At 38.0% G+C, this 27,947-nt stretch overlaps 1 protein-coding gene across 1 annotated transcript in view; it reads left to right on the plus strand.

Moving 5' to 3' along the window:
• The window catches only part of AFDN (afadin, adherens junction formation factor), a 502,926-nt gene that overhangs the window by 452,161 nt on the left and 22,818 nt on the right, over positions 1–27,947 (plus strand). The window contains exons 31-32 of the mRNA XM_053710918.1: positions 631–1,141; positions 25,192–25,276. Of these exons, the coding sequence (XP_053566893.1) occupies positions 631–1,141; positions 25,192–25,276 (596 nt within the window). The remainder of the gene's footprint in view (positions 1–630; positions 1,142–25,191; positions 25,277–27,947) is intronic.

Below are 27,947 nucleotides of genomic sequence, written 5' to 3' on the forward strand. Positions count from 1 at the left end.
TCTGAAATGATTTATCTTTGTCTAATTTTTTTTTACATCACAGAAACCTGCCATTTTAACAGGGGTGTGTAGACTTTTTATATCCAGCGTGTGTGTGTGTGTGTATATATATATATATATATATATATATATATATATATATATATATATATATATATATAGCTCCTCCCCATCACAGTTTCAGTTCTACATTGATGAAAAATATTGTAGTCACAGTTATAATTGTTATAGCATCTGTTAATTTAGATTAAAAAGTTTCTGACCTTTATATCTTTAACAAATAAGTAATTGGTGTTAGCAAGGTTAAAGGGAAAACAAAATGAGAAGATCAGAGAAGTTTTATATTTGGAACTAATTGGTATCACTCATTGAACTAATCCACAAAAAAAAACACATTGCCAAGTTCAAAACTATTATTAGATTTTCTAAAGTAGATATTTTTTATACTTCTGTACGAATTCAACCTTGCACATGTTTTTAATGAAATTTATGATATTTTTGTTAGTTGTAACTGTTGTATTTTATGTTGCAAAGTATATGCATTGATAACATGCTAACCAATCTGTTCCATTTTTATCAAATAAATAAACTTGTAAATTATAATATTATTCTTTCTGCCTTTGCTAGCAGAGGAGGCAAGAGGATGGGTATTACAACCGCTTGGAAGCAGAGAGACGCAGGCAACACGAAGAAGCAGAAAAGAGATTGCTAGAGCCTGAAGATCCTGGTCTGTACAGACCTCCACTCCCACGGGATTATGAGCTCCCTCCCCCACCCCTCCTATCTAACGCTCCGCCTCCCCCACCGCAGCGAAACACCTCTTACCTCAAAACACAAGCCCTCTCCCCTGACACGGTTTACACTGCCAAGTTTGTTGCATACACTGATGATGAGGAAGACACAAACCTAGCAGGTCAGGATAAGTACTCCAGTACGAGAAAGTCTTATGGTGACCTCCTGCCAGCTGCTCATAAACCACAGCTTCCTGCTGCACGCCAGCCTCGCCCTGTGTCAGATGGCTTCTTTCTTTCCAACTCATTCCAGCCACCTTCAGCCAATGCCAACAGTACTGGTTCCAAAACAGGCCTGGCCCCACCCATACCAAATAAACCAAGTTTTCTCCATCAAAGCAACTCCAAAGGTACAGTTGAATGCTGGTAGCAAATAGTCGAAATCTATCTCACAACCTATATGCTGTGGTGATCTATAGATTTTAGACTATCCTATAACTTGTGATTTTTGTTTCCCTTTCTACTTTATTATTAATTTTAGAACAATGTTTTCCCTCTCCTAAAATCCTCAGCTCCACCATATATATCTTCCTGTTTAAACCAATCAGTTGATATTCTTCTCATCAAGTAATTCTCATCTTTCTTCTTTGATGAACAAATTTAGACAACTTTAATGACAATAAATCAAAGTACTGTTGGTTTTGGCTTTCATGCTTTGCTTGTCCATGTTTTCATTTAGTCTTGCTGAATGTTTGCAGGATGTGCTTGTTAACCATCCATCATTTTTACTCTTCCACTTTAGAACTTTCATGACACAGTAACAAGGAATGTAATAGGTTTTACTGTCCAAAGGAATTTTAACTTCCATCTGCCAAAGGTGCTGCTTAGTGTATTAAGAGGATACATTTCAAAAAGCTTGCAGTATTTTCTTAAAATACCTAAAATGCTGTTTTCAGGAGTAGAAAAAACCCCCCTCAATATAATGTGTTCACAGTAAAAGCAAATCTCCCAGCTATACATATATAAAAATAAAAGTTAACAAAAAAATAATTTCATACATTTAAGCAAAATAAAGTCTTCAAAAGCTGGTTTAAATATTTTTTTAAAGACTTTCGGCTAGATTACAAGTTTTGCGTTATGAGTAAAAAAGCAGCGTTAAGCCTCATAACACTGCTTTTTTACTACCGCTGCTATTACGAGTCTTGTAGGTACAGCTGTCCCGCACACTTTTTTGGCCTTACCGCAAATCAACTTACGTAATTTGCAATTTGCGTATAGTCTATTTTCAATGGGACTTCCATAGCGCCGGTATTGCAAGCTTTTTTTTTTAGGCCAAAAAGTGAGCAGTACAGCCTATCCGGCAAGATTCGGAACGCATTCTAAAGTCAGTAGATATGAGTTTTACACTACAAAGCTGTAGCATAAAACTCATAACTAAAGTGCTAGAAAGTACACTAACACCTATAAACTACCTATTAACCCCTAAACTGAGGCCCTCCTGCATCGCAAACACTAAAATAAAAATATTAACCCCTAATCTGCAGCTCCCAACATCGCCGCCACTATAATAAACATATTAACCCCTAAACCACCGCACTCCCGCCTCGTAAACACTAGTTAAATATTATTAACCCCTAATCTGCTGTCCTTAACATAGCCGCCACCTACCTACATTTATTAATCCCTAATCTGCCGCCACTATACTATATTTATAAACCCCTAAGTCTAACCCTAACACCACCTAACTTAAATATAATTTAAAATAAATCTAAATAAAACCTACTATTAATAACTAAATAATTCCTATTTAAAACTAAATAATTACCTGTAAAATAAACCCTAAGCTAGCTACAATATAACTAATAGTTACATTGTAGCTATCTTAGGTTTTATTTTTATTTCACAGGCAAGTTTGTATTTATTAACTATTTACTAGCTACCTAGCTAAAATAAATACAAATTTACCTGTAAAATAAAACCTAACCTAAGTTACACTAACACCTAACACTACACTACAATTAAATACAATTACCTAAATTAAATACAATTAAATAAATTAAATACAATTACCTAAATTACAAAAAAAACAACAACACTAAATTACACAAAATAAAAAAACAAATGACAAGATATTTCGACTAATTACACCTAATCTAATAGCCCTATAAAAATAAAAAAGCCCCACCCAAATAAAAAAAAAACCTAGCTTAAACTAAACTACCAATAGCCCTTAAAAGGGCCTTTGGCGGGGCATAAGTGTAAGATTAGGGGTGTTTAGACTCGGGGTTCATGTTAGGGTGTTAGGTGTAAACATAAAATTTGTTTCCCCATAGGAATCAATGGGGGCTGTGTTACTGAGCTTTACGCTGCTTTATTGCAGGTGTTAGGCTTTTTTTCAGCCAGCTCTCCCCATTGATGTCTATGGGGAAATGGTGCACAAGCACGTACAACCAGCTCACCGCTGACTTAAGCAGAGCTGGTATTGGAGTGCGGTATGGAGCACAATTTTGCTCTATGCTCACTTCTTGACTTTTAACGCTGGGTTTAGGAAAACCTGTAATACCAGCGCTGTAGGTAAGTGAGCGGTAACAATAACGTGCAATTTAGCACCGCACCCCTCATAACGCAAAACTCGTAATCTGGCCGTTTGTTTATAAAAAAAATCTAATTTTAATTTATCACTTCCATTACAAAAAGAAAATAGCTTTTTATTAAAGATTAAATTATTTTGCATGTTTTGTTTTTATTAAACAAAAAAATAAATCTTCAATTTGGCTCTTTTAGTTAGCTATTTATTTATTTTTAATAGCTGAGTAAGGGATGTTTAAACAGAATTGTCATTTTGCAACGGAGAAGCATGCATACTTTTAAAAAATATTATATTAGCATTTTATTTTCTTGTAAATAACACATTTAGAAGAATTTGTTAAAATGTTCTTTTTTATTAAATCGTATTTGCTAAAATACTGAGGTAGCCTAGGAAGTGGGATACCACCACAAAACGGGATTGTCTAATTAAAAAGACCTTAAACACCAAAAACATAATTTATGTAAGAACTTACCTGATAAATTCATTTCTTTCCTATTGGCAAGAGTTCATGAGCTAGTGACGTATGGGATATACCAGGAGGGGCAAAGTTTCCCAAACCTCAAAATGCCTATAAATACACCTCCCACTACACCCACAACATAACAAATAGCCAAGCAGTGAGGTGATAAAATAAGGAGTAAAAAAGCATACAAAAAGAGGAACTGGAATATAATTGTGCTTTTATACAAAAAATCATAACCACTCTAAGAAAAGGGTGGGCCTCATGGACTCTAATATGAAAGAAATGAATTTATCAGGTAAGTTCTTACATAATTTATGTTTTCTTTCATGTAATTGGCAAGAGTCCATGAGCTAGTGACGTATGGCATAGAAATACCCAAGATGTGGAAGTCCACAAAAAAGTCACTAGAGAAGGAGGGATAAAATAAAAACATCCATTTCCACTGAAAAAAAATAAATTCATCAAAAAAAAATTCTCACATTTTCAAGAAAAAAACTTGAATCATAAGCAGAAGAATTAAACTGAGACAGCTGCCTGAAGAACTTTTTTTTTACCAAAGACTGCTTCAGAAGAAGCAAATACATCAAAATGGTAAAATTTAGTAAATGTATGCAAAGAATACCAAGTTGCTGCTTTGCAAACCTGATCAACCGAAGGTTCATTCTTAAAAGCCCAAGAAGTAGCGACTGATCTAGTAGAATGAGCTGTAATTCTCTGAGGCAGAGACTGTCCCACCTCCAAATAAACCTTGTGCATCAAATGCTTTAACCAAGATGCCAATGAAATGGCAGAGGCTTTCTGACCTTTCCTAGGACCAGAAAAAACAACAAATAAACTGGTCTTCCTGAAATGTTTAGTAGCTTCGACATAATATTTCAAAGCTCTTGCAACATTCCAAAAAATGTAAAGATCTTTCAAGAGCATTCTTAGGATTAGGACACAAAGAAGAAACAACAATGTCCCTACTAATGTTGTTAAAATTCACAACTTTAGGGAAAAATTTAAATGAAGTTCGCAAAACAGCTTTATCCTGATGGAAAATCAGAAAAGGAGACTCACAAGAGAAACTCTTCTAGCTGAAGAGATAGCCAAAAGGAACAACACTTTCCAAGAAAGTAGTTTAATATCCAAAGAATGCATAGGCTCAAAAGTAGGAGCCTGCAAAGCCTTCAAAACCAAAGCAAGACTCCAAGGAGGAGAGATTGATTTAATAGCAGGCTTGATACGAACCAAAGCCTGAACAAAACAGTGAATATCAGGAAGCTTAGCAATCTTTTTATGAAACAAAAAAGAAAGAGCAGAGATTTGTCCCTTCAAAGTACTTGCAGACAAACCTTTATCCAAACCATTCTGAAGAAACTGTAAAATTCTAGGAATTCTAAAAGAATGCCAAGAGAATTTGAGAAGAACACCATGAAATATACGTTTTCCAAACCCGATAATAAATCTTCCTTGAAACAGACTTACGAGCCTGTAGCATAGTATTAATCACTGAGCGTTAAATTTCCATACCTTCAAATTTAGCTATTTGAGATCCTGGTGGAAAAACGACCCTTGAGACAGAAGGTCTGGCCTTAAAAGAAGTGACCAATGTTGGCAACTGGACATCCGGACAAGATGTCGCATACCAAAACCTGTGAGGCAATGCTGGTGCTATCAGAAACACATGCAATTTGTTTTATTATGATCTTGGAGATCACCCTTGGAAGAACTACTAGAGGCGGAAAAATATAAGCAAGTTGGTAAGACCAAGGAACTGCTAATGCATCCACCATCTCTGACTGAGGATCCCTGGACCTGGAAAGGTACCTGGGAAGTTTCCTGTTTAGATGGGAAGCTATCAGATCTATTTCTGGAAGACCCCACATCTGTACACATTGGGTGGATAGACCACTCCCCCGGATGCAAAGTCTGACGGCTGAGATAATCCACTTCCAAATTATTAACACCTGGGATATAAATTGCAGAAATTAGAGTTGGATACCGCCCAAGAAAGTATCCGTATTACTGTTTTCATTGCCAAAGGACTGCGAGTCCCTCCCTGATGATTTACATACGCGACAGTTGTGATATTGTCTGTCTGAAAGCGAATGAAAAGTTCTCTCTTTAATAGAGGTCAAGCCTGAAGAGCTCTGAAGATAGCACGGAGTTCTAAAATATTGATTGGTAAGCTCGCCTCTTGAGGTTTCCAAAACCCTTGTGCTGTCAGAGACCCCCAGACGGCTCCCCAACCTGTAAGACTTGCATCTGTTGAGATCACAGTCCAGGAAGGACAAACAAAAGAGGCCCCTTGAATAATCCGATAATGGTCCAACCACCAGGACAGAGAGAGTTGAATGTTGGGATTTAAAGGAACATAAAACCCAAATTTTTTCTTTCATGATTTAGAAAGAGTGTGCAATTTTAAACAACTTTCTAATTTACTTCGATTATCTAATTTGCTTCATTCTCTTGATATCCTTTGCCGAAAAGCATATCTAGATAGGCTAAGTAGCTACTGATTGTTGGCTGCACATAAATGCCTTGTGTGATTGGCTCACCCATGTGCATTGATGTTTATTCAACTAAAGATATCTAAAGAATGAAGCAAATTAGATAATAGAAGTAGATTAGGATGTTGTTTAAAATTGTATTCTCTACCCGAATCCTGAAAGAAACATTTTAGGTTTAGTGTCCCTTTAAGTATATCAATTGTGATATCCGAGTATAATCCCTGCACCATTGATTCAGCATGCAAAGCTGCTGAGGTCTCATATGAAAACGAGCAAAGGGGATCGCGTCCGATTCTGCAGTCATAAGACCTAAAACTTCCATGCACATAGCCACTGAAGGGAATGACCGAGACTGAAGGTTTAGGCAGGCTGAAACCAATTTCATTCATCTCTTGTCTGTTAAAGACAGAGTCATGGACACTGAATCTATCTGGAAACCTTAAAAGGTGACCCTTGTTTGAGGAATCAAGAAACTCTTTGGTAAATTAATCCTCCAACCATGTCTTTGAATAAACAACACTAGTTTATTTGTGTGAGATTCTGCCAAATGTGAAGACTGAGCTAGTACCAAGATATCAAGCACAAACTTACTTCACCACCTCCATAGGAGGCAAAGTTTGTAAATTTGAGTTGTGGGTGTGGTGGGAGGTGTATTTATAGGCATTTTGAGGTTTGGAAACTTTGCCCCTCCTGGTAGGAATGTATATCCCATACGTCACTTGCTCATGGACTCTTGACAATTACATGAAAGAAATGTTCTTTCATGATTCAGACAGAACATGGGATTTTTAACAACTTTTCAATTTACCTGTATTATCTCTTGCGTCATTCTCTTGGAATCATTATTTGAAATGCATACCTAGGTAAGCTCAAGAGCAGAATTGCACTACTGGGAGCTAGTTGCTGATTGGTGATTGCTCATATATGCCACTCTTCATTGGTTCACCAGATGTGTTCATCTAGTTCTTAGTTGTGCATCGCTGCTCCTTCACCAAGATGCCAAGAGACATAAAGTAAATTTGAGAATAGAAATAAATTAGAAAGTTGTATAAAATCGCATGCAGATTTTGAATTTCATGTCCCTTTAACTGTCAGCATTTTGTTGTTAGTGAATCTATGATTACTTCAGTTGTGGCATTTGGTGCTGAAATTCAAAGACAACATTTAGAAACCCAACAACCCTTAACTGCTAACTGTAAATTACTAATTTATTTGTAATGGAAGTATTGATCATAGTTATCACCAAGCTGAGGGGAGAATAATATGGTTATGTGACTTATTTTAGCATTTTAACCTCATCTTAGTCAGTCATGAGGAAATCTATAGTAGCCCCCAATGACCATTTATTTGAAAGAAAGAAAAAAACACAAACCAAGGGGGGAGTGCACTTTTATCAGTCTACAAATGTATAGATATATCCTACAGATAATCTTTGCAATGCAATGTTTATATCGGAAATAGAACAAATATTTTCATAGAGAAATTTCCTTCTAAATACAGGGAGAGTCCACAGCTGCATTCATTACTTTTGATAATACAGAACCTGGTCATCAGGAGGAAGCAAAGACACCCCAGCCAAAGTCTTAAATACCTACCCCACTTCCCTCATCCCCCAGTCATTCTTTGCCTTTCGTCACAGGAGGTTGGAAGAGAAGTGTCGCAAGATTATGGAGTAGTTCCTTATGGAGGGTAGTACTCTTCGAGATGGGACTTGTCAGAAAGTTACAGTCCGGAGATGCAGAGAGATTCTTTCTGCGAAACCATCCAGACTCATATTAACAGCTACATAAGCAATCAGCGTTGACAAGTTTCGCTGCCTGCTTTTCTGCACTCAAGTCCATGTCAGAAGCGCTGCTGCAATCTGTCAAACTTGAAGGACCGTGTTGCTGTTCCACGGCATAGATTCTGGTAAGATCGTTTCAATTTTTACATGCTCGTAATGTTAGAAGACAGGGTCTCGTGGGACTCCTTTATCTTTATGGAATCAAGGGTTAATATCTCCAGAGGGGGATTATTGAACAGTGGGGGCTTTAATCATGTTTTGTTATGTGATTTTGACTGCTTATGTGTAGTTTGGGGCTCATAGGCTTTTACGGAACGTACAGGTTAAGAGCTGCGCAGTTTTATGGAATGGCACGCTTTTCTTTAGCGGGAGTAAATCCTGCACGTTGCACCACATGCCCGGGTGCAGTCACAATTTTTGTTTCCCATTTCCGTATTCCTTACCGAGCGAATGCTGAGAGGATCAGTTTTCCTATCTGTCTGGGTCATAGGAGGTAGTGAGTGCCCCAGCTATATTGGGGGTGTAAGGTGCCAGTTGTTTTTTTACCATAATCTACTTAGTTGAGTTATGGAGGATTCTGATAGGTTAGAATGGGTTTCCTCTTATTCAGATTTTGATACATGTGTATATTGGGAGGAGGCCCGGGTAACCCAGCCCTCTAAATTATGTTCCGTATGCCGCAATAGGGTGTTCTCATCTTCCCATGTTGTAACGTTAGAGACCACTGAGCCATCCGCCTCTGAGGATTCGGCATCTTGTGAGGTGCGTTCCCTAACATCTTCTGTTCCTACTCAGGCAGTTGCCCTGCATGCCGTTACCTCTTCTCCTGAGGTCTTTTTTCCAGAGGTTGTTACGTGGTTTTGCATGGCCATATCTCTGGCCTTTGTGCATTTGCATCTTCCTGCCACGTGCAAGCGAAGGCTTAATCCGTGTACTCCTGCCCAAGGTCCGGCATGTAAGAGGACTTTGGTATCCGATCAGTCTTCTGAACTATACCAATACAGCAACCTTGCTTCCCAAGGAGCCCAAACAGCTCCCTATCATGAAATACTTGCATCTGTAGTGATCACAGACCAAATAGGACAAGCAAAAGAAGCCCAATAGGCTGACGATCCAGCCACCTAGACAACAGAGTATGATCCCTGCACCACTGTTGAAGCATACAAAGCTGAAGTGGTCTCAGGTGAAAACGAGCAAACTGAATAGCATTCAATGCTGCAATCATAGAACCTTCATACAAAGAGTAACAGTGGGAAACTGGAAAGACTGAAGATTTTGATGGCAAAACCAACTTTAATCTTCTTTGATCTGTTAGAGAAAGTCTCATGGAGAAAAAAAAAAGAGAAAAAAGTAACCCTTTAGCTAATTGATCGTCCAACCATGTTGACAAAGAAACAACAACAGTCTGTTGGTTTGAGATTCTGCTAAATGTAAAGATGGAGCTAGTACCAAGATATTGTCCAGGTAAGGAAACAGAGCTATTCACTGACCTCTGATGATAGACAAATGAGCCCCCAGAACCTTTATGAAGATCTTTGCAGCTGTAGCCACACCAAACGGTAGAGCAACAAACTGAAAATGCTTAAATTGAAAGTAAATCCTAGCGTTTTACAAACGCTTGGATTGACTATTGAAACAAATAAAGGGGACTTTCATTCATGGAGTATAAGATACTTCAAGTAGAAAGCTCCTTTATTTGTTTCAATCGATCGCCGTTTTTAGCTGCCAATAGCCGGATTTACTGCACGGCTATTGGCTAAAGAGGTGAAAACCCCCTTTATTTGTTTCAATAGTCAATCCTAGCGTTTGTAAAACGCTAGGATTGACTTTCACTTTAACTAGAAAAGCAAACTTCAGAAACAAAGTGATCTTTGTGAATCGGAATATAGAGGTAAGCATCTATTAAATCTATTGTTGGCATAAACTGCCCTTGCTCAATGAAAGGCAGAATAGACTGAATAGTCTTCATTTTTAAAGTTGGAACCCAACAATCTTGTTCAGTGCCTTTAGATCTAAAACTGGTGTGAAAGTTCCCCCCTCCTTGGAAACAAAGATTTTAATTATTTTTTTTTTTTTAAATAACAATTAACTTATAGTATTACATTTTGCTTAGTTCTCTTTACATACTTTCTTAAAGCATAATCCTAGGTGAGCTCAGGAGCGGGCACATGTCTTTAGCCATCTGACAGCAGTATTTGCAACATTGTAATATTATCCATTGTTGCAAACACTGTTGCCATAGGTTGCTAAAAGTATGTGCACGCTCCTAAACTCCTATCAGGCTCCCTAGATTTACACTCCAACAAAGGATATCAAGAGAACAAACCAAATTTGATAATAGTAGTAAATTATAAAGATGTTTAAAATTGCACACACTACATGAAAAACGAAAGTTTAATTTTGACTAAACTGTCCCTTTAAAATAACAGAGAAATCTATTTTGTTACACTAAAACTAATGATATAATATGTTGTCATGTAGTATACTGCCTGGGGCCTTCTACGAGTAGGAAGAAATTATCCCTGGATTTTACAAGGTGCTTTTCCTTTTTACACATAATATGGAGAAATGCAATGCCCAAGTAGATCATCACTAACGATGAGAAAAAATGGTAAACATCACCTCCAGAGAATTTTGAGTGCCTCCATCATTTCTAAGTCCAGTGAACATACTACGCAGACTGGTCAGATCAAAGTACAAGTTATTTATATCCATCCCTAATTGGCCACAGCAAAGTAGGCCAGGAATTTGGATTCCACAAGCCTTTTCAAGAGATGTATCTTGGAAATTTTACTTCCTTTGCTTAACCTTGGGCTAAAAAAATAACCCGGTTAAATGATTTAAAAATGTTGTTTGCCGTGTTCATTTCCTGATATTTGCTATGGGTGTAATGTCCCTTTAAAGGGACACTGAAGCCAAATTTTTTATTTCGTGATTCAGATAGAGCATGCAGTTTTAAGCAACTTTCTAATTTACTCCTATTATCAATTTTTCTTCGTTTTCTTGCTATCTTTATTTGAAAAAGAAGGCATCTAAGCTTTTTTTGGGGTTCAGAACTCTGGACAGCACTTTTTTATTGGTGGATGAATTTATCCACCAATCAGCAAGTGGTGTCCTCTGAGGCTTCAGAGGTGCTACCTCTGAGGCTTCAGAGGTGCTACCTCTAGGGTCAAGGATACTCCGACGGAGGTGATTTTTGCCTTTAAATTTAGAATGGCTCACCTGCGTGTACTTCTGAGAGAAGCTTTGACGACGTTGGAGGATCCTAGTTCTGATCCGTCAGCTGAATCTCAGTCTGCTGATTCAGATAGCGAGCTTGTTTAGATGACTGGAGGGATGGTGATCCTATTCCTTATCGTCTCTATATTTGTTGTTCTTGTTTTTGTATCAGATTCCCAGTTCGGAGCTCTTGAGTAATTGTGTTGCATGACGGGCGGGACCTGTCGTTTTTTTTTTTGTTTTTTTTTTATACAGTATCCTGTTTTTCTGAGTTCTGGTTGCTCCTAATTGGCGATTCTGGTTTCTCCATCGCCTGCTAGGAGTTTTAAGGATTCTCTCTTGTCCATTCCAGTGGTTTGGAATGAAGCTCCAGGGGAGCCAGCTGTAGTAGCCTGATGGTTAGCTTAGCTGCCTAGCAGGTGGAAGGTTTGCAGTTTGAAACCAGCTGCAGCTACTTACACATGATTGTGTTCTCAAGTGGTTCTGATTCTGTTTGATTGAAGACAGGAAGTCTCCTAAGCCTTTTAAATTTAAAATACTCTTTTGGCTTGCCCTGCTCTTTTCCCTCAGGCCTTTGAAAAACTATCCATGAAACGCGTAGGATGTTTACCTGACTCACGGTAGCACGTATGATGTGTTGTTTACCGTTTGTGAAATATATCGCACCTTTTTCCGGATGGGTCACGTGACCGCTGCCTTGTGAAGCGCCAGAGAAATGGAGCCTGATTACTGCTGACGGCGTTGTCCACTATAGTGTGGAGCTCGGATGGGGATTTATACCACTACTGTATAATACACGGAAAGGTTGTTGCAGTCCCAAGGTACTTTTACAGTTGTTTTGGTATAACAACACTTTGAGAGGCGATTGATGTTTGGTACTGGACTGTACGTTTGTATACATCACAGAATTGCATAGTGTCGTTACCTATAAGTTGCCCAATCACTGTCATGGGCTCGACAGGAGTTTATTATTGAGACTGAACTTCTATACTTATAAATAGTTTGGTCTTTACCCAGCAGTGATGATTCTCGTATGTTGAATGAACAGTGGTGGATTGATCTCCATGCTCATTAAGACTTTTTTTTCTACAGATTTTGACTTTTTGTTTCTTGTAAAACCCATTCCTCCTTGGGTTCTAAAATATTTTTCTGCTTTCTAAGATAGTTCTTAGAACTTTACATCTGTTATTTTATGCTTTTTATGTCCTACCTTCAGATTTTTTGGGGAGGCGCTTGTTTACAGACTTAAAGGGACACTGTACCCAAATATTTTCTTTCGTGATTCAGATAAAGCATGACATTTTAAGCAACTTTCTAATTTACTCCTATTATCAAATTTTCTTCATTCTCTTGGTATCTTTATTTTAAATGCAAGAATGTAAGTTTAGATGCCGGCCCATTTTTGGTGAACAACCTGGGTTGTCCTTGCTGATTGGTGGATAAATTCATCCACCAATAAAAAAGTGCTGTCCAGAGTTCTGAACCCCAAAAAAAGCTTAGATGCCTTCTTTTTCAAATAAAGATAGCAAGAAAACGAAGAAAAATTGATAATAGGAGTAAATTAGAAAGTTGCTTAAAACTGCATGCTCTATCTGAATCACAAAATAAAAAATTTGGCCTCAGTGTCCCTTTAAAGGGACATTACACCCATAGCAAATATCAGGAAATGAACACGGCAAACAACATTTTTAAATCATTTAACCGGGTTATTTTTTTAGCCCAAGGTTAAGCAAAGGAAGTAAAATTTCCAAGATACATCTCTTGAAAAGGCTTGTGGAATCCAAATTCCTGGCCTACTTTGCTGTGGCCAATTAGGGATGGATATAAATAACTTGTACTTTGATCTGACCAGTCTGCGTAGTATGTTCACTGGACTTAGAAATGATGGAGGCACTCAAAATTCTCTGGAGGTGATGTTTACCATTTTTTCTCATCGTTAGTGATGATCTACTTGGGCATTGCATTTCTCCATATTATGTGTAAAAAGGAAAAGCACCTTGTAAAATCCAGGGATAATTTCTTCCTACTCGTAGAAGGCCCCAGGCAGTATACTACATGACAACATATTATATCATTAGTTTTAGTGTAACAAAATAGATTTCTCTGTTATTTTAAAGGGACAGTTTAGTCAAAATTAAACTTTCGTTTTTCATGTAGTGTGTGCAATTTTAAACATCTTTATAATTTACTACTATTATCAAATTTGGTTTGTTCTCTTGATATCCTTTGTTGGAGTGTAAATCTAGGGAGCCTGATAGGAGTTTAGGAGCGTGCACATACTTTTAGCAACCTATGGCAACAGTGTTTGCAACAATGGATAATATTACAATGTTGCAAATACTGCTGTCAGATGGCTAAAGACATGTGCCCGCTCCTGAGCTCACCTAGGATTATGCTTTAAGAAAGTATGTAAAGAGAACTAAGCAAAATGTAATACTATAAGTTAATTGTTATTTAAAAAAAAAAAAAAAATTAAAATCTTTGTTTCCAAGGAGGGGGGAACTTTCACACCAGTTTTAGATCTAAAGGCACTGAACAAGATTGTTGGGTTCCAACTTTAAAAATGAAGACTATTCAGTCTATTCTGCCTTTCATTGAGCAAGGGCAGTTTATGCCAACAATAGATTTAATAGATGCTTACCTCTATATTCCGATTCACAAAGATCACTTTGTTTCTGAAGTTTGCTTTTCTAGTTAAAGTGAAAGTCAATCCTAGCGTTTTACAAACGCTAGGATTGACTATTGAAACAAATAAAGGGGGTTTTCACCTCTTTAGCCAATAGCCGTGCAGTAAATCCGGCTATTGGCAGCTAAAAACGGCGATCGATTGAAACAAATAAAGGAGCTTTCTACTTGAAGTATCTTATACTCCATGAATGAAAGTCCCCTTTATTTGTTTCAATATTCAATCCTAGCGTTTGTAAAACGCTAGGATTTACTTTCAATTTAAGCATTTTCAGTTTGTTGCTCTACCGTTTGGTGTGGCTACAGCTGCAAAGATCTTCATAAAGGTTCTGGGGGCTCATTTGTCTATCATCAGAGGTCAGTGAATAGCTCTGTTTCCTTACCTGGACAATATCTTGGTACTAGCTCCATCTTTACATTTAGCAGAATCTCAAACCAACAGACTGTTGTTGTTTCTTTGTCAACATGGTTGGACGATCAATTAGCTAAAGGGTTACTTTTTTCTCTTTTTTTTTTCTCCATGAGACTTTCTCTAACAGATCAAAGAAGATTAAAGTTGGTTTTGCCATCAAAATCTTCAGTCTTTCCAGTTTCCCACTGTTACTCTTTGTATGAAGGTTCTATGATTGCAGCATTGAATGCTATTCAGTTTGCTCGTTTTCACCTGAGACCACTTCAGCTTTGTATGCTTCAACAGTGGTGCAGGGATCATACTCTGTTGTCTAGGTGGCTGGATCGTCAGCCTATTGGGCTTCTTTTGCTTGTCCTATTTGGTCTGTGATCACTACAGATGCAAGTATTTCATGATAGGGAGCTGTTTGGGCTCCTTGGGAAGCAAGGTTGCCAATAAACATCTTTGAACTTTGTGCAATATTTAGAGCTCTACAAGCATGGCCCTTACTGAGAGGGGAATCTTTTCTCTGGTTCCAGTCAGACAATGTAGCAAAGAAGAAGGTCGATCCACTCCAGTAAGTAAAAAATCCAACTTTATTGAAACAAGCTTTAAAACAAGTAATGCCGGGAAGCACGTTACAATGAGGAATTGTAGCAGACAAAGCACTTGGCTTACGCGTTTCGGCTTAGTGAGCCGTAATCATAGCCTGATGTGCTTAGCCTCATCACACTATTTAAAAGGCAAATCGTTCTACTATTGGCCAATAGTTGAAACTAATTAAAACAATTGAATGTCTGCTTCAAGTATTTTAACCCTATCCTTTACACAGAGAGAGTGCACATTACTTCATGATTATCAAATATTATTATATGTAATACTATACTAATAATGCATTGTTCACTTTTAACTTTATATACATTAATGCTGTATTGGTATAGTTCAGATTATATCTCCTTTATTAACAAATATACATTGTATTCCTTATGCAAAGATAATTAATAAATTAAATAAACCTCCATCACTATTAAATCGGATGGTATATGTATAAATTATTAAAAGAAAAGCATGCTTTCACAGCTAAACTATTATTTTCCAAAATTGAGAAATTTGGTTGGATATTTCATGCTGAATAATGCTTTGTGACACCCAATGTTATCTTGCACAAAATTTAATACTAGGACAAATGAACTAAAAATAAGAATAAAAAATAATACATTTTCAAAAAAATGACTATAGACACCAGTCAGACAATGTCACAACCATGGCTAATGATTACTATCCAAGGAGGGACTTGCTGTCCTTTAGCCATGATGAAAGTTGCAGGAACTTGCAGGATTTTAGGTTCTCTGGCCTCTCTGTCCAACCCCCTTGCTGCAACCTTTTTTTTTTAATATTTATTTATAATCAGGGGTGAGTCGTCCAGCTAACCAGATGACTGAACTACTGTGTAAAATCTGTTGGGGTGAGCGGTCACCTTCTCGTTGGCTAAACTGCTCGCTCCTGGTTATATTAATAATAATGATGATGATAAAAAAATCTTTTGCAAGAGGGGCTGTTTTTATGAAAAATGTATCTATTGAGCTTGAGCAGTAACACTTACTGTCCCTTTAACTTTGAATGTCACAATACTTTTTACCTTTCTGCACTGTTAAAAATTGTTAGAAGTAAATCAAAATATAGGTAGTATAGTAAAAGTAATATACTTAAAGGATCACTGGGGGTTGTTTCCTTTCTAATGCATAAAATCATTCTTAAACTTTCATGATTCAGATAGGACTTACAATTTTAAACAACTTTCCAATTTTCTTTTATCATCAACTTTGCTTTGTTCTCTTAGTATTCTTTGTTAAAAGCAAAACCTCGGTAGGCTCAAACTGATTCTAAGCTGTTTAAGGCTGCCTCTTATCTAAGTACATTTCTTTCATGTAATTAGCAAGAGTCCATGAGCTAGTGACGTATGGGATACACATTCCCACCAGGAGGGGCAAAGTCTCCCAAACCTCAAAATGCCTATAAATACACCCCTCACCACACCCACAATTCAGTTTTACAAACTTTGCCTCCGATGGAGGTGGTGAAGTAAGTTTGTGCTAGATTCTACGTTGATATGCGCTCCGCAGCAAGTTGGAGCCCGGTTTTCCTCTCAGCGTGCAGTGAATGTCAGAGGGATGTGAGGAGAGTATTGCCTATTTGAATGCAGTGATCTCCTTCTACGGGGTCTATTTCATAGGTTCTCTGTTATCGGTCGTAGAGATTCATCTCTTACCTCCCTTTTCAGATCGACGATATACTCTTATATATACCATTACCTCTGCTGATTCTCGTTTCAGTACTGGTTTGGCTATCTGCTATATGTAGATGAGTGTCCTGGGGTAAGTAAGTCTTATTTTCTGTGACACTCCAAGCTATGGTTGGGCACTTTGTTTATAAAGTTCTAAATATATGTATTCAAACATTTATTTGCCTTGACTCAGAATGTTCAACTTTCCTTATTTTCAGACAGTCAGTTTCATATTTGGGATAATGCATTTTAATTTAACATTTTTCTTACCTTAAAATTTGACTTTTTCCCTGTGGGCTGTTAGGCTCGCGGGGGCTGAAAATGCTTCATTTTATTGCGTCATTCTTGGCGCTGACTTTTTTGGCGCAAAAATTCTATTTCCGTTTCCGGCGTCATACGTGTCGCCGGAAGTTGCGTCATTTTTTGACGTTATTTTGCGCCAAAAATGTCGGCGTTCCGGATGTGGCGTCATTTTTGGCGCCAAAAAGCATTTAGGCGCCAAATAATGTGGGCGTCTTATTTGGCGCAAAAAAATATGGGCGTCGCTTTTGTCTCCACATTATTTAAGTCTCATTTTTTATTGCTTCTGGTTGCTAGAAGCTTGTTCTTTGGCATTTTTTCCCATTCCTGAAACTCATTTAAGGAATTTGTTCAATTTTGCTTTATATATATGTTGTTTTTTCTCTTACATATTGCAAGATGTCTCACGTTGCATCTGAGTCAGAAGATACTACAGGAAAATCGCTGTCAAGTGCTGAATCTACCAAAGCTAAGTGTATCTGCTGTAAACTTTTGGTAGCTATTCCTCCAGCTGTTGTTTGTATTGATTGTCATGACAAACTTGTTAAAGCAGATAATATTTCCTTTAGTAAAGTACCATTGCCTGTTGCAGTTCCTTCAACATCTAAGGTGCAGAATGTTCCTGATAATATAAGAGATTTTGTTTCTGAATCCATAAAGAAGGCTATGTCTGTTATTTCTCCTTCTAGTAAACGTAAAAAATCTTTTAAAACTTCTCTCCCTACAGATGAATTTTTAAATGAACATCATCATTCTGATTCTGATGATTCCTCTGGTTCAGAGGATTCTGTCTCAGAGGTTGATGCTGATAAATCTTCATATTTATTTAAAATGGAATTTATTCGTTCTTTACTTAAAGAAGTACTAATTACTTTAGAAATAGAGGATTCTGGTCCTCTTGATACTAATTCTAAACGTTTAGATAAGGTATTTAAAGCTCCTGTGGTTATTCCAGAAGTTTTTTCCTGTTCCTAATGCTATTTCTGCAGTAATTTCCAAAGAATGGGATAATTTGGGTAATTCATTTACTCCTTCTAAACGTTTTAAGCAATTATATCCTGTGCCGTCTGACAGATTAGAATTTTGGGACAAGATCCCTAAAGTTGATGGGGCTATTTCTACCCTTGCTAAACGTACTACTATTCCTACGTCAGATGGTACTTCGTTTAAGGATCCTCTAGATAGGAAAATTGAATCCTTTCTAAGAAAAGCTTATCTGTGTTCAGGTAATCTTCTTAGACCTGCTATATCTTTGGCTGATGTTGCTGCAGCTTCAACTTTTTGGTTGGAAACTTTAGCGCAACAAGTAACACATCGTGATTCTCATGATATTATTATTCTCCTTCAGCATGCTAATAATTTTATCTGTGATGCCATTTTTGATATTATCAGAGTTGATGTCAGGTTTATGTCTCTAGCTATTTTAGCTAGAAGAGCTTTATGGCTTAAAACTTGGAATGCTGATATGGCTTCTAAATCAACTTTACTTTCCATTTCTTTCCAGGGTAACAAATTATTTGGTTCTCAGTTGGATTCCATTATTTCAACTGTTACTGGTGGGAAAGGAACTTTTTTACCACAGGATAAAAAATCTAAAGGTAAAAAACAGGGCTAATAATCGTTTTCGTTCCTTTCGTTTCAACAAAGAACAAAAGCCTGATCCTTCATCCTCAGGAGCAGTTTCAGTTTGGAGACCATCTCCAGTCTGGAATAAATCCAAGCCAGCTAGAAAGGCAAAGCCTGCTTCTAAGTCCACATGAAGGTGCGGCCCTCATTCCAGCTCAGCTGGTAGGGGGCAGGTTACGTTTTTTCAAGGAAATTTGGATCAATTCTGTTCACAATCTTTGGATTCAGAGCATTGTTTCAGAAGGATACAGAATTGGTTTCAAGTTGAGACCTCCTGCAAAGAGATTTTTTCTTTCCCGTGTCTCAGTAAATCCAGTAAAAGCTCAAGCATTTCTGAAATGTGTTTCAGATCTAGAGTTGACTGGAGTAATTATGCCAGTTCCAGTTCCGGAACAGGGGATGGGGTTTTATTCAAATCTCTTCATTGTACCAAAGAAGGAGAATTCTTTCAGACCAGTTCTGGATCTAAAAATATTGAATCGTTATGTAAGGATACCAACGTTCAAGATGGTAACTGTAAGGACTATCTTACCTTTTGTTCAGCAAGGGAATTATATGTCCACAATAGATTTACAGGATGCATATCTGTATATTCCGATTCATCCAGATCATTATCAGTTCCTGAGATTCTCGTTTCTGGACAAGCATTACCAATTTGTGGCTCTGCCGTTTGGCCTAGCTACAGCTCCAAGAATTTTTACAAAGGTTCTCGGTGCCCTGCTGTCTGTAATCAGAGAACAGGGTATTGTGGTATTTCCTTATTTGGACGATATCTTGGTACTTGCTCAGTCTTTACATTTAGCAGAATCTCATACGAATCGACTTGTGTTGTTTCTTCAAGATCATGGTTGGAGGATCAATTTACCAAAAAGTTCTTTGATTCCTCAGACAAGGGTAACTTTTCTGGGTTTCCAGATGGATTCAGTGTCCATGACTCTGTCTTTAACAGACAAGAGACGTCTAAAGTTGATTGCAGCTTGTCGAAACCTTCAGTCACAATCATTCCCTTCGGTAGCCTTATGCATGGAAATTCTAGGTCTTATGACTGCTGCATCGGACGCGATCCCCTTTGCTCGTTTTCACATGCGACCTCTTCAGCTCTGTATGCTGAAGCAATGGTGCAAGGATTACACGAAGATATCTCAATTAATATCTTTAAAACCGATTGTTCGACACTCTCTAACATGGTGGACAGATCACCATCGTTTAATTCAGGGGGCTTCTTTTGTGCTTCTGACTTGGACTGTAATTTCAACAGATGCAAGTCTCACAGGTTGGGGAGCTGTGTGGGGATCTCTGACGGCACAAGGAGTTTGGGAATCTCAGGAGGTTAGATTACCGATCAATATTTTGGAACTCCGTGCAATTTTCAGAGCTCTTCAGTTTTGGCCTCTTCTGAAGAGAGAATCGTTCATTTGTTTTCAGACAGACAATGTCACAACTGTGGCATACATCAATCATCAAGGAGGGACTCACAGTCCTCTGGCTATGAAAGAAGTATCTCGAATTTTGGTTTGGGCGGAATCCAGCTCCTGTCTAATCTCTGCGGTTCATATCCCAGGTGTAGACAATTGGGAAGCGGATTATCTCAGTCGCCAAACGTTGCATCCGGGCGAATGGTCTCTTCACCCAGAGGTATTTCTTCAGATTGTTCAAATGTGGGAACTTCCAGAAATAGATCTGATGGCGTCCCATCTAAACAAGAAACTTCCCAGGTATCTGTCCAGATCCCGGGATCCTCAGGCGGAGGCAGTGGATGCATTATCACTTCCTTGGAAGTATCATCCTGCCTATATCTTTCCGCCTCTAGTTCTTCTTCCAAGAGTAATCTCCAAGATTCTGAAGGAATGCTCGTTTGTTCTGCTGGTAGCTCCGGCATGGCCTCACAGGTTTTGGTATGCGGATCTTGTCCGGATGGCCTCTTGCCAACCGTGGACTCTTCCGTTAAGACCAGACCTTCTGTCACAAGGTCCTTTTTTCAATCAGGATCTGAAATCCTTAAATTTAAAGGTATGGAGATTGAACGCTTGATTCTTGGTCAAAGAGGTTTCTCTGACTCTGTGATTAATACTATGTTACAGGCTCGTAAATCTGTATCTCGAGAGATATATTATAGAGTCTGGAAGACTTATATTTCTTGGTGTCTTTCTCATCATTTTTCCTGGCATTCTTTTAGAATACCGAGAATTTTACAGTTTCTTCAGGATGGTTTAGATAAGGGTTTGTCCGCAAGTTCTTTGAAAGGACAAATCTCTGCTCTTTCTGTTCTTTTTCACAGAAAGATTGCTATTCTTCCTGATATTCATTGTTTTGTACAAGCTTAGGGTTCGTATGAAACCTGTCATTAAGTCAATTTCTCCTCCTTGGAGTTTGAATTTGGTTCTGGGAGCTCTTCAAGCTCCTCCGTTTGAACCTATGCATTCATTGGACATTAAATTACTTTCTTGGAAAGTTTTGTTCCTTTTGGCCATCTCTTCTGCCAGAAGAGTTTCTGAATTATCTGCTCTTTCTTGTGAGTCTCCTTTTCTGATTTTTCATCAGGATAAGGAGGTGTTGCGAACTTCTTTTGAATTTTTACCTAAAGTTGTGAATTCCAACAACATTAGTAGAGAAATTGTGGTTCCTTCATTATGTCCTAATCCTAAGAATTCTAAGGAGAAATCGTTGCATTCTTTGGATGTTGTTAGAGCTTTGAAATATTATGTTGAAGCTACGAAATCTTTTCGTAAGACTTCTAGTCTATTTGTTATCTTTTCCGGTTCTAGAAAAGGCCAGAAAGCTTCTGCCATTTCTTTGGCTTCTTGGTTGAAATCTTTAATTCATCTTGCCTATGTTGTCGGGTAAAACTCCGCCTCAGAGAATTACAGCTCATTCTACTAGGTCAGTTTCTACTTCCTGGGCGTTTAGGAATGAAGCTTCGGTTGACCAGATCTGCAAAGCAGCAACTTGGTCCTCTTTGCATACTTTTACTAAATTCTACCATTTTGATGTATTTTCTTCTTCTGAAGCAGTTTTTGGTAGAAAAGTACTTCAGGCAGCGGTTTCAGTTTGAATCTTCTGCTTATGTTTTTCGTTAAACTTTATTTTGGGTGTGGATTTTTTTCAGCAGGAATTGGCTGTCTTTATTTTATCCCTCCCTCTCTAGTGACTCTTGTGTGGAAAGATCCACATCTTGGGTAGTCATTATCCCATACGTCACTAGCTCATGGACTCTTGCTAATTACATGAACTTACCTGATAAATTCATTTCTTTCATATTAGCAAGAGTCCATGAGGCCTGCCCTTTTTTTGTGGTGGTTATGATTTTGTATAAAGCACAATTATTCCAATTCCTTATTTTATATGCTTTCGCACTTTTTTATCACCCCACTTCTTGGCTATTCGTTAAACTGAATTGTGGGTGTGGTGAGGGGTGTATTTATAGGCATTTTGAGGTTTGGGAGACTTTGCCCCTCCTGGTGGGAATGTGTATCCCATACGTCACTAGCTCATGGACTCTTGCTAATATGAAAGAAATGAATTTATCATGTAAGTTCTTACATAAATTATGTTTTTAATAGTTTTTCACTTTTATTTGCTGCTAGTTCATGTGTGTCATATAGATAACATTGTGCTCAGCACTGATTGGCTAAAATCCATGTCTGTCAAAAGAACTGAGATAAGGGGGCAGTCTGCAGAGGCTTAGATAACAAGGGGTTATCTGTATTTTTAAACAATAATACATTTCAAGTAGACTATTCCTTGAACATAGTTTTATAATCCATGCAGTATTTATAAATTTGTTCAGGTCTAGGTTATTTTTATGTTTAGAAATGCTGCATTGGTTTGATATGTTTTTTCAATAAATAATCTGGATTTTTGATAGCATAAAAATATTATATAAAAAGAGTATAACCAGATCATCTGAAATGTATAGAAGATACCAGTTTGGATAAAATGTTAATTGGATTCTATATCAGTTTCATGGGGCAAATGTTAAAGGGACATAATACTCATATGCTAAATCACTTGAAACTGATGCAGTATAACTGTAAAAAGCTGACAGGAAAATATCACCTGAGCATCTCTATATAAAAAAGGAAGATATTTTACCTCACAATCTCCTCAACTCAGCAGAGTAAGTTCTGTGTAAAAAGTTATACTTCACCTGCTCCCAGCTGCAGATAAAAAAAAAAAATGAAGAAATGAACAGCAGCCAATCAGCATCAGCAGTGCTGAGGTCATGAACTCTTACTGTGATCTCATGAGATTTGACTTAACTCTCATGAGATTTCATTGTAAGCTTCCTTTACCTGATTGGTGAAATAATATGAGAGTGCACAATGCTCATCCCTTCTGCTGTCCTAGGACACACTAAAATGCTGCTTAGAAATCCTTTACAATGGGAGGTGGCTACTGAGGAACTTTTGAGGTAAAATATCTTTCTTTTTTACATAGAGATGTTCAGGAGAACATCAGCTTTTTACAGCTATGCTGCATCACTTTCAAGTGTTTAAACATTTGTGTATAATGGCCCTTTCTTAAGCAAAAACTGTACCAGACTTACCATAGCAAATCATCCCTTTTTATAGTCTATTATATCTTATGCTTTGTTTTAAGTCAGTGTTATTGTTACTTATGCCATTTTATTTTGCATACCCAAGACATGAAGCATTCCATTCCTGCATTAATCTTTCTCCGTTGTGTGCATTAACCTATGTATAACATGCTTATGCTTATTCCTGGCCCAACTTTCTATCGAGCGAGAGCAAAAACATTCTTAAACAGAAGTAATCGGGATTGCTCTAAATAAGTAGTGTACCTGAACTGTCAAACCATTTGACGTGTGGAAAAAAAATTCTTTGCACATCGGTCAGCAGTTTTTGGAGGTTTTTTTCTGGTGTAACCAACTTTTTTTCTTTTTTTTTTTTAAAAAAGGCAGCCCATCCTCCAAAAATATTGCACTTTTTTAAAAGCAAATTTAAATTCTAAGCATTTATAGCCATCTGTTTAAACAGATGTTTAGTGACATCCATTTTTAAATAGTTTAAATACATTTTTTTTTCTTGGTACAACATAGAAGCCATCCATCAAAAAAGCAAAACTCTTTTTGGATTCTTCTTTATCTTTTATATAGTCTGGCAGTCATAGAGTCCGTTAAAGTATATTACATTTATAAGTTCCTACATGATACATATGAAGAATTTCAGTGTAAGCATCTTGAAGTTGCACGTTTTAATTTTTTCCTAGCTTTGAGAATATGATCTTAAAAATTTGAATAATTAGATTAAATCCAAGAGGTGAATATTTTAACCTAGTACAGAAACGCTTTGATTACTCATTTTTGAACCACTCAGAATACTGCCTTTTTGGGATTTAATTTCTGATGATCCTCATTTATATGAGTTTCATAATCAAGTTATCTTCTAGCATGAAGTTATTTTTTAACCTATATCACTATATGTTGTTTCTATAGGTGGCTCCCTATCTACAGATTATTTTATGACTTTATAATTTTAGTTATTTCTGATCATTTCTCATGGATTCAGGTGTTCTATAGTGAAGACCATGGTGGTGGATAAACAAATAAATAAGATTGAAGAACCTCAGGAGCTAAAAGATTGTTAGAAAACTGTACAATTCTTATATTTTATTGCATATTTTTACATATACTCTAAAAAAATATTCCAATGCTCAAGAAAGGCAAGATACATGTTTGAAGGGATATTGAACCCACATTTCTTCTTTCATGATTCAGATAGAGCAGGCAATTTTAAGCAATTTTTAAATTTACTTCCTCTTAATTTTTCTTTCATTCTCTTGGTAGCTTTATATGAAAAAGCAGGAATGAAAGCGTTGGAGCTGGCCCATTTTTTGTTCAGAACACTGGATAGTACTTGTTGATTGGTGACTACATTTAGCTATCCAATCAGCAAGCGCAACCCAAGTGCTGAACCTAAACTGTGCTGGTTCCAAAGCCTTCATTCCCGCTTTTTCAAATTAAGATACCAAGAGAACGAAGAAAAATTTGATAATAGGAGTAAATTAGAAAGTAGCTTAAGATTGCATGTTCTGTCTGAATCATGATAGAAAAAAATGGGTTTAGTGTCCCTTTAAGCTATAACAGGTTGAAAACGTTAAAACAAGCTTATTTATTAATCTTACTGGTTAGGTTTGTGTGTGCAGAACTATTGGACACTTATGTGTCTAACGTCATTGGTACAAAATATTGATTTTAATTTGGCATGTTGCAAATAGCTTTGCATGCTTGCAATTAACTCACACTTTGGCAATGTTAAAATATTAAGCAGCATTACATGTTACAGATTTGGTAGTCAAAAAAAACAACAACTGAGAATTACCAATAAAAAAAAAACAATTAATTCATAGCCCAAAACATTCACATGTAGACCTTGCTTTAAAATGTTTTATGATTCCCTACAACTAAATACACTTTGCCTTTTAGTTTAATTTTAACGGAACCACGTGTAATGCTGTATTAATGTAAAAAATATGCATGTTCCCAATTTTTAGACAAATCCTAATAGTACAATGTATTTATATTAATGGGTAATTAGATATTGTGTCTCAGGAAAAATAATTTCAAATCTTTATAACCTTTTTCTGGCAATTGATTTTTATCATCAGGACCCAACTCTTACGCTGGATCTACAGGTGCAATAGTTGGAAGCAATGACGTTTATAGGGATCTCAGAGACAAGAGAGGCAAAAGGTAAGAAAAATTCATATTATTATGTGTTAAATGTATTCATTTCAAATATTTACATTTTCTTCTTAAACGGAAAGAGTCCACAGCTGCATTCATTACTTTTGGGAAATACAGAACCTGGCCACCAGGAGAAGGCAAAGACACCTCAGCCAAAGGCTTAAATACCTCCCCCACTCCCCTCATCCCCTCATCCCCCAGTCATTCTTTGCCTTTCGTCACAGAAGGTTGGCAGAGAAGTGTCAGAAGTTCGAGATAGAGGGTAGTACTCTTTGCAACGGGACTGGAGTTTTAAGTAATCCTGTCAGCCTCTCAGTGAAAACATGGATGAAAGTTAGAGTCCGGAGATGCAGGGAGAGTTTTCCTTCAAAACCATCCCTACTCATATTAACAGCTCCTTGGTAATCAGCGTTGACGAGTTTCGCTGCCTACCTTTACTCACTCAAGTCTATATCAGAAGTGAGGCTATCTGTCACACTTGAAGGGCCGTGTTCCTGTTCCACGGCGTAGATTCCGGTAAGATCGTTTCATTTTATTTCGATATGTGAATGTAACGTTAACGAAATAAGGTAGGGTCCCAGTGGAATCATGGGTTAATATCTCCTGAGGGGGGTTATTGAACAGGGGGAGACTTTAATCATGTTTGTTATATGGTTCTATCTGCGAATGTGTAGCAATATTTAGGCTCACGGCTTTTACGGAACATAACGGCCTTATCTTAATGACCCAATCTCTCGAGATTGCACACCCTTTTTGGGACTGGCACAGTGCTCCTTGTGACGGGTGCGGTTACGTTTGTTTCTCACTTCCGTATGCTGACTGTGTGCAACAGAGAGAGTCTAGCTCGTAGGTTGTCTGGTTCACATGAGGTGGTGAGTGCCCCAGCCATTGAGGGTGTAAAGAGGGTGCCAGTTAGTTTTTGTCATTTTTGTAATCCCAAGATTATGGAGGATTCTGATATTTTAGACACGGATGTCTCCGATACGGAGAATGAGTCTTGTGATGAATATGAAATTGCCCGGATAATCAATTCCCATCAGTTATGTTCCGATTGCCTTTCTAGAGTACTCTCTTCTTCCGAATCAGGGAGCTTAGAGTGCGTTGAGCCATCCGTCTCGGAGGTTTCCATGTTCCGTGAGGTGCGTGCCCCAGACTTTTTCTTGGCTACGCAAGCAGGTGTCCCTATGGCCTTTACTCCCTCTCCGGAGGGTGGCATGTTTCCTCCAGAGGTTATGGCACTGTTCTGCATGGCCATTTCTATGGCGCTGACTCATTTATATCTCCCAAGTGAAGTATTTCTAAGATACGTGTTCTGTTAACCAGGGCCCGTCGGGCGTGGGAACGCCTGATTCAGTTCGACCTCCTAGGTAGGCGTTGGCCTCTGAGACTTCAGGGGCCACAACCTCAGGGTCTTTCGTTGATCTGACGAGGGATGATTTTGCCTTCCGTTATAGGTTGGCACGTCTTCGTGTTCTTTTAAGGCACGTTTTGGCAATGTTAGAGGATCCAAGTCCTAGTGGGCCGAGGGATCTGAGGCATTGGATGCAACGTTTGGGGATGAAGCCAATCTCCTTAATGTCTTAGTTTTATTTTTTCTTTATGTTTCGGTTCCAGTTCTGAGCTTGGGTGAATGGGGCCTCTGATAGGCTGGTCCCGTTGGCGTTCTCATTCACCTTGGGCGTTCACCCGATGGGTGCTGCCTTCCTTTTATTTTTAATCTGGATGGATGTGTTTGTTGTTTTTCTTAAGCTCATGTCTGTTAGATTTCCGTTTTGGAAAACGTTCTTCTCTAGAACCGATACTTGCGGTTTTGTGGTCGCATGGGCATTTCCACGGAAGTTGCGCACTTTTTGAATAATAGAATTATGTTTTCTAGTTCATTTATCGAACCTTCGGGTCGAATTTTCTTGGACCTTGGACATTTTTGGAGTGTCCTTATACCAGGCAGGTACTGGTCGGACGCTTTTCTGCTATTACCTGGGTTCATGTCACCCTCGTGATGCTGATTTAATCCTGTTGGATTCTGAATGTCACTTGGCCTATTAATATGGACTCCGGGCTCTGATCCTATTTCGAAGTATGAGGCCTAGTGTGTAGATAAAACGCCTCTGAATGAAGGGTTGTGTGTGCCAATCTAAGGTTGGCTTTTTCTGGCTACTCGCCTGGGATACGAATCTGTCTTTTCAGACATCATCATGGTTCTTTCAGGTCCCTGGGGACTCAGAACCAGAGTTTCAATTCCTTTGGAGTTGGGAGATGTGAGTGACCTATATGGTCTAGTGTTCCGAGTGGTGAACGATTTGCGTCTTCACTTGAGGTTCTTACGGATGCTGACTCTTTAGCCTTATAAACATTTTTTTGTGGTGTCGGAGTCTCCATCCTTCCCGCCTTGGGTGGGTCATCTGGCCTGGAAGCACGGGCTTGTCGTTCTTCCTTTGCTCAGAGTTGCGTTACTCTAAGAGGTGGAGTGCTTCCAGGTTTTACCCTGTTAAAGGGGTTTTTGGAAGCTCGATCCTGCAAGGATCTCTGGCTGTTGTCTCTTCCATATAATACCCTTGGTCTGATCATGGTCTTAGACGTTTGGGGGTTATCTGTGTCCTCATTGCAAATCTAGCCTTGGGGCCTAACAGTGAAGAGCCAAAGTCGGTTATAGACGGTCGCCCTTCTGGGGTCAGGT

The sequence above is a fragment of the Bombina bombina genome, chromosome 4 (assembly GCF_027579735.1).
Source record: "Bombina bombina isolate aBomBom1 chromosome 4, aBomBom1.pri, whole genome shotgun sequence".
NCBI classification, from domain to species: Eukaryota; Metazoa; Chordata; class Amphibia; order Anura; family Bombinatoridae; genus Bombina; species Bombina bombina.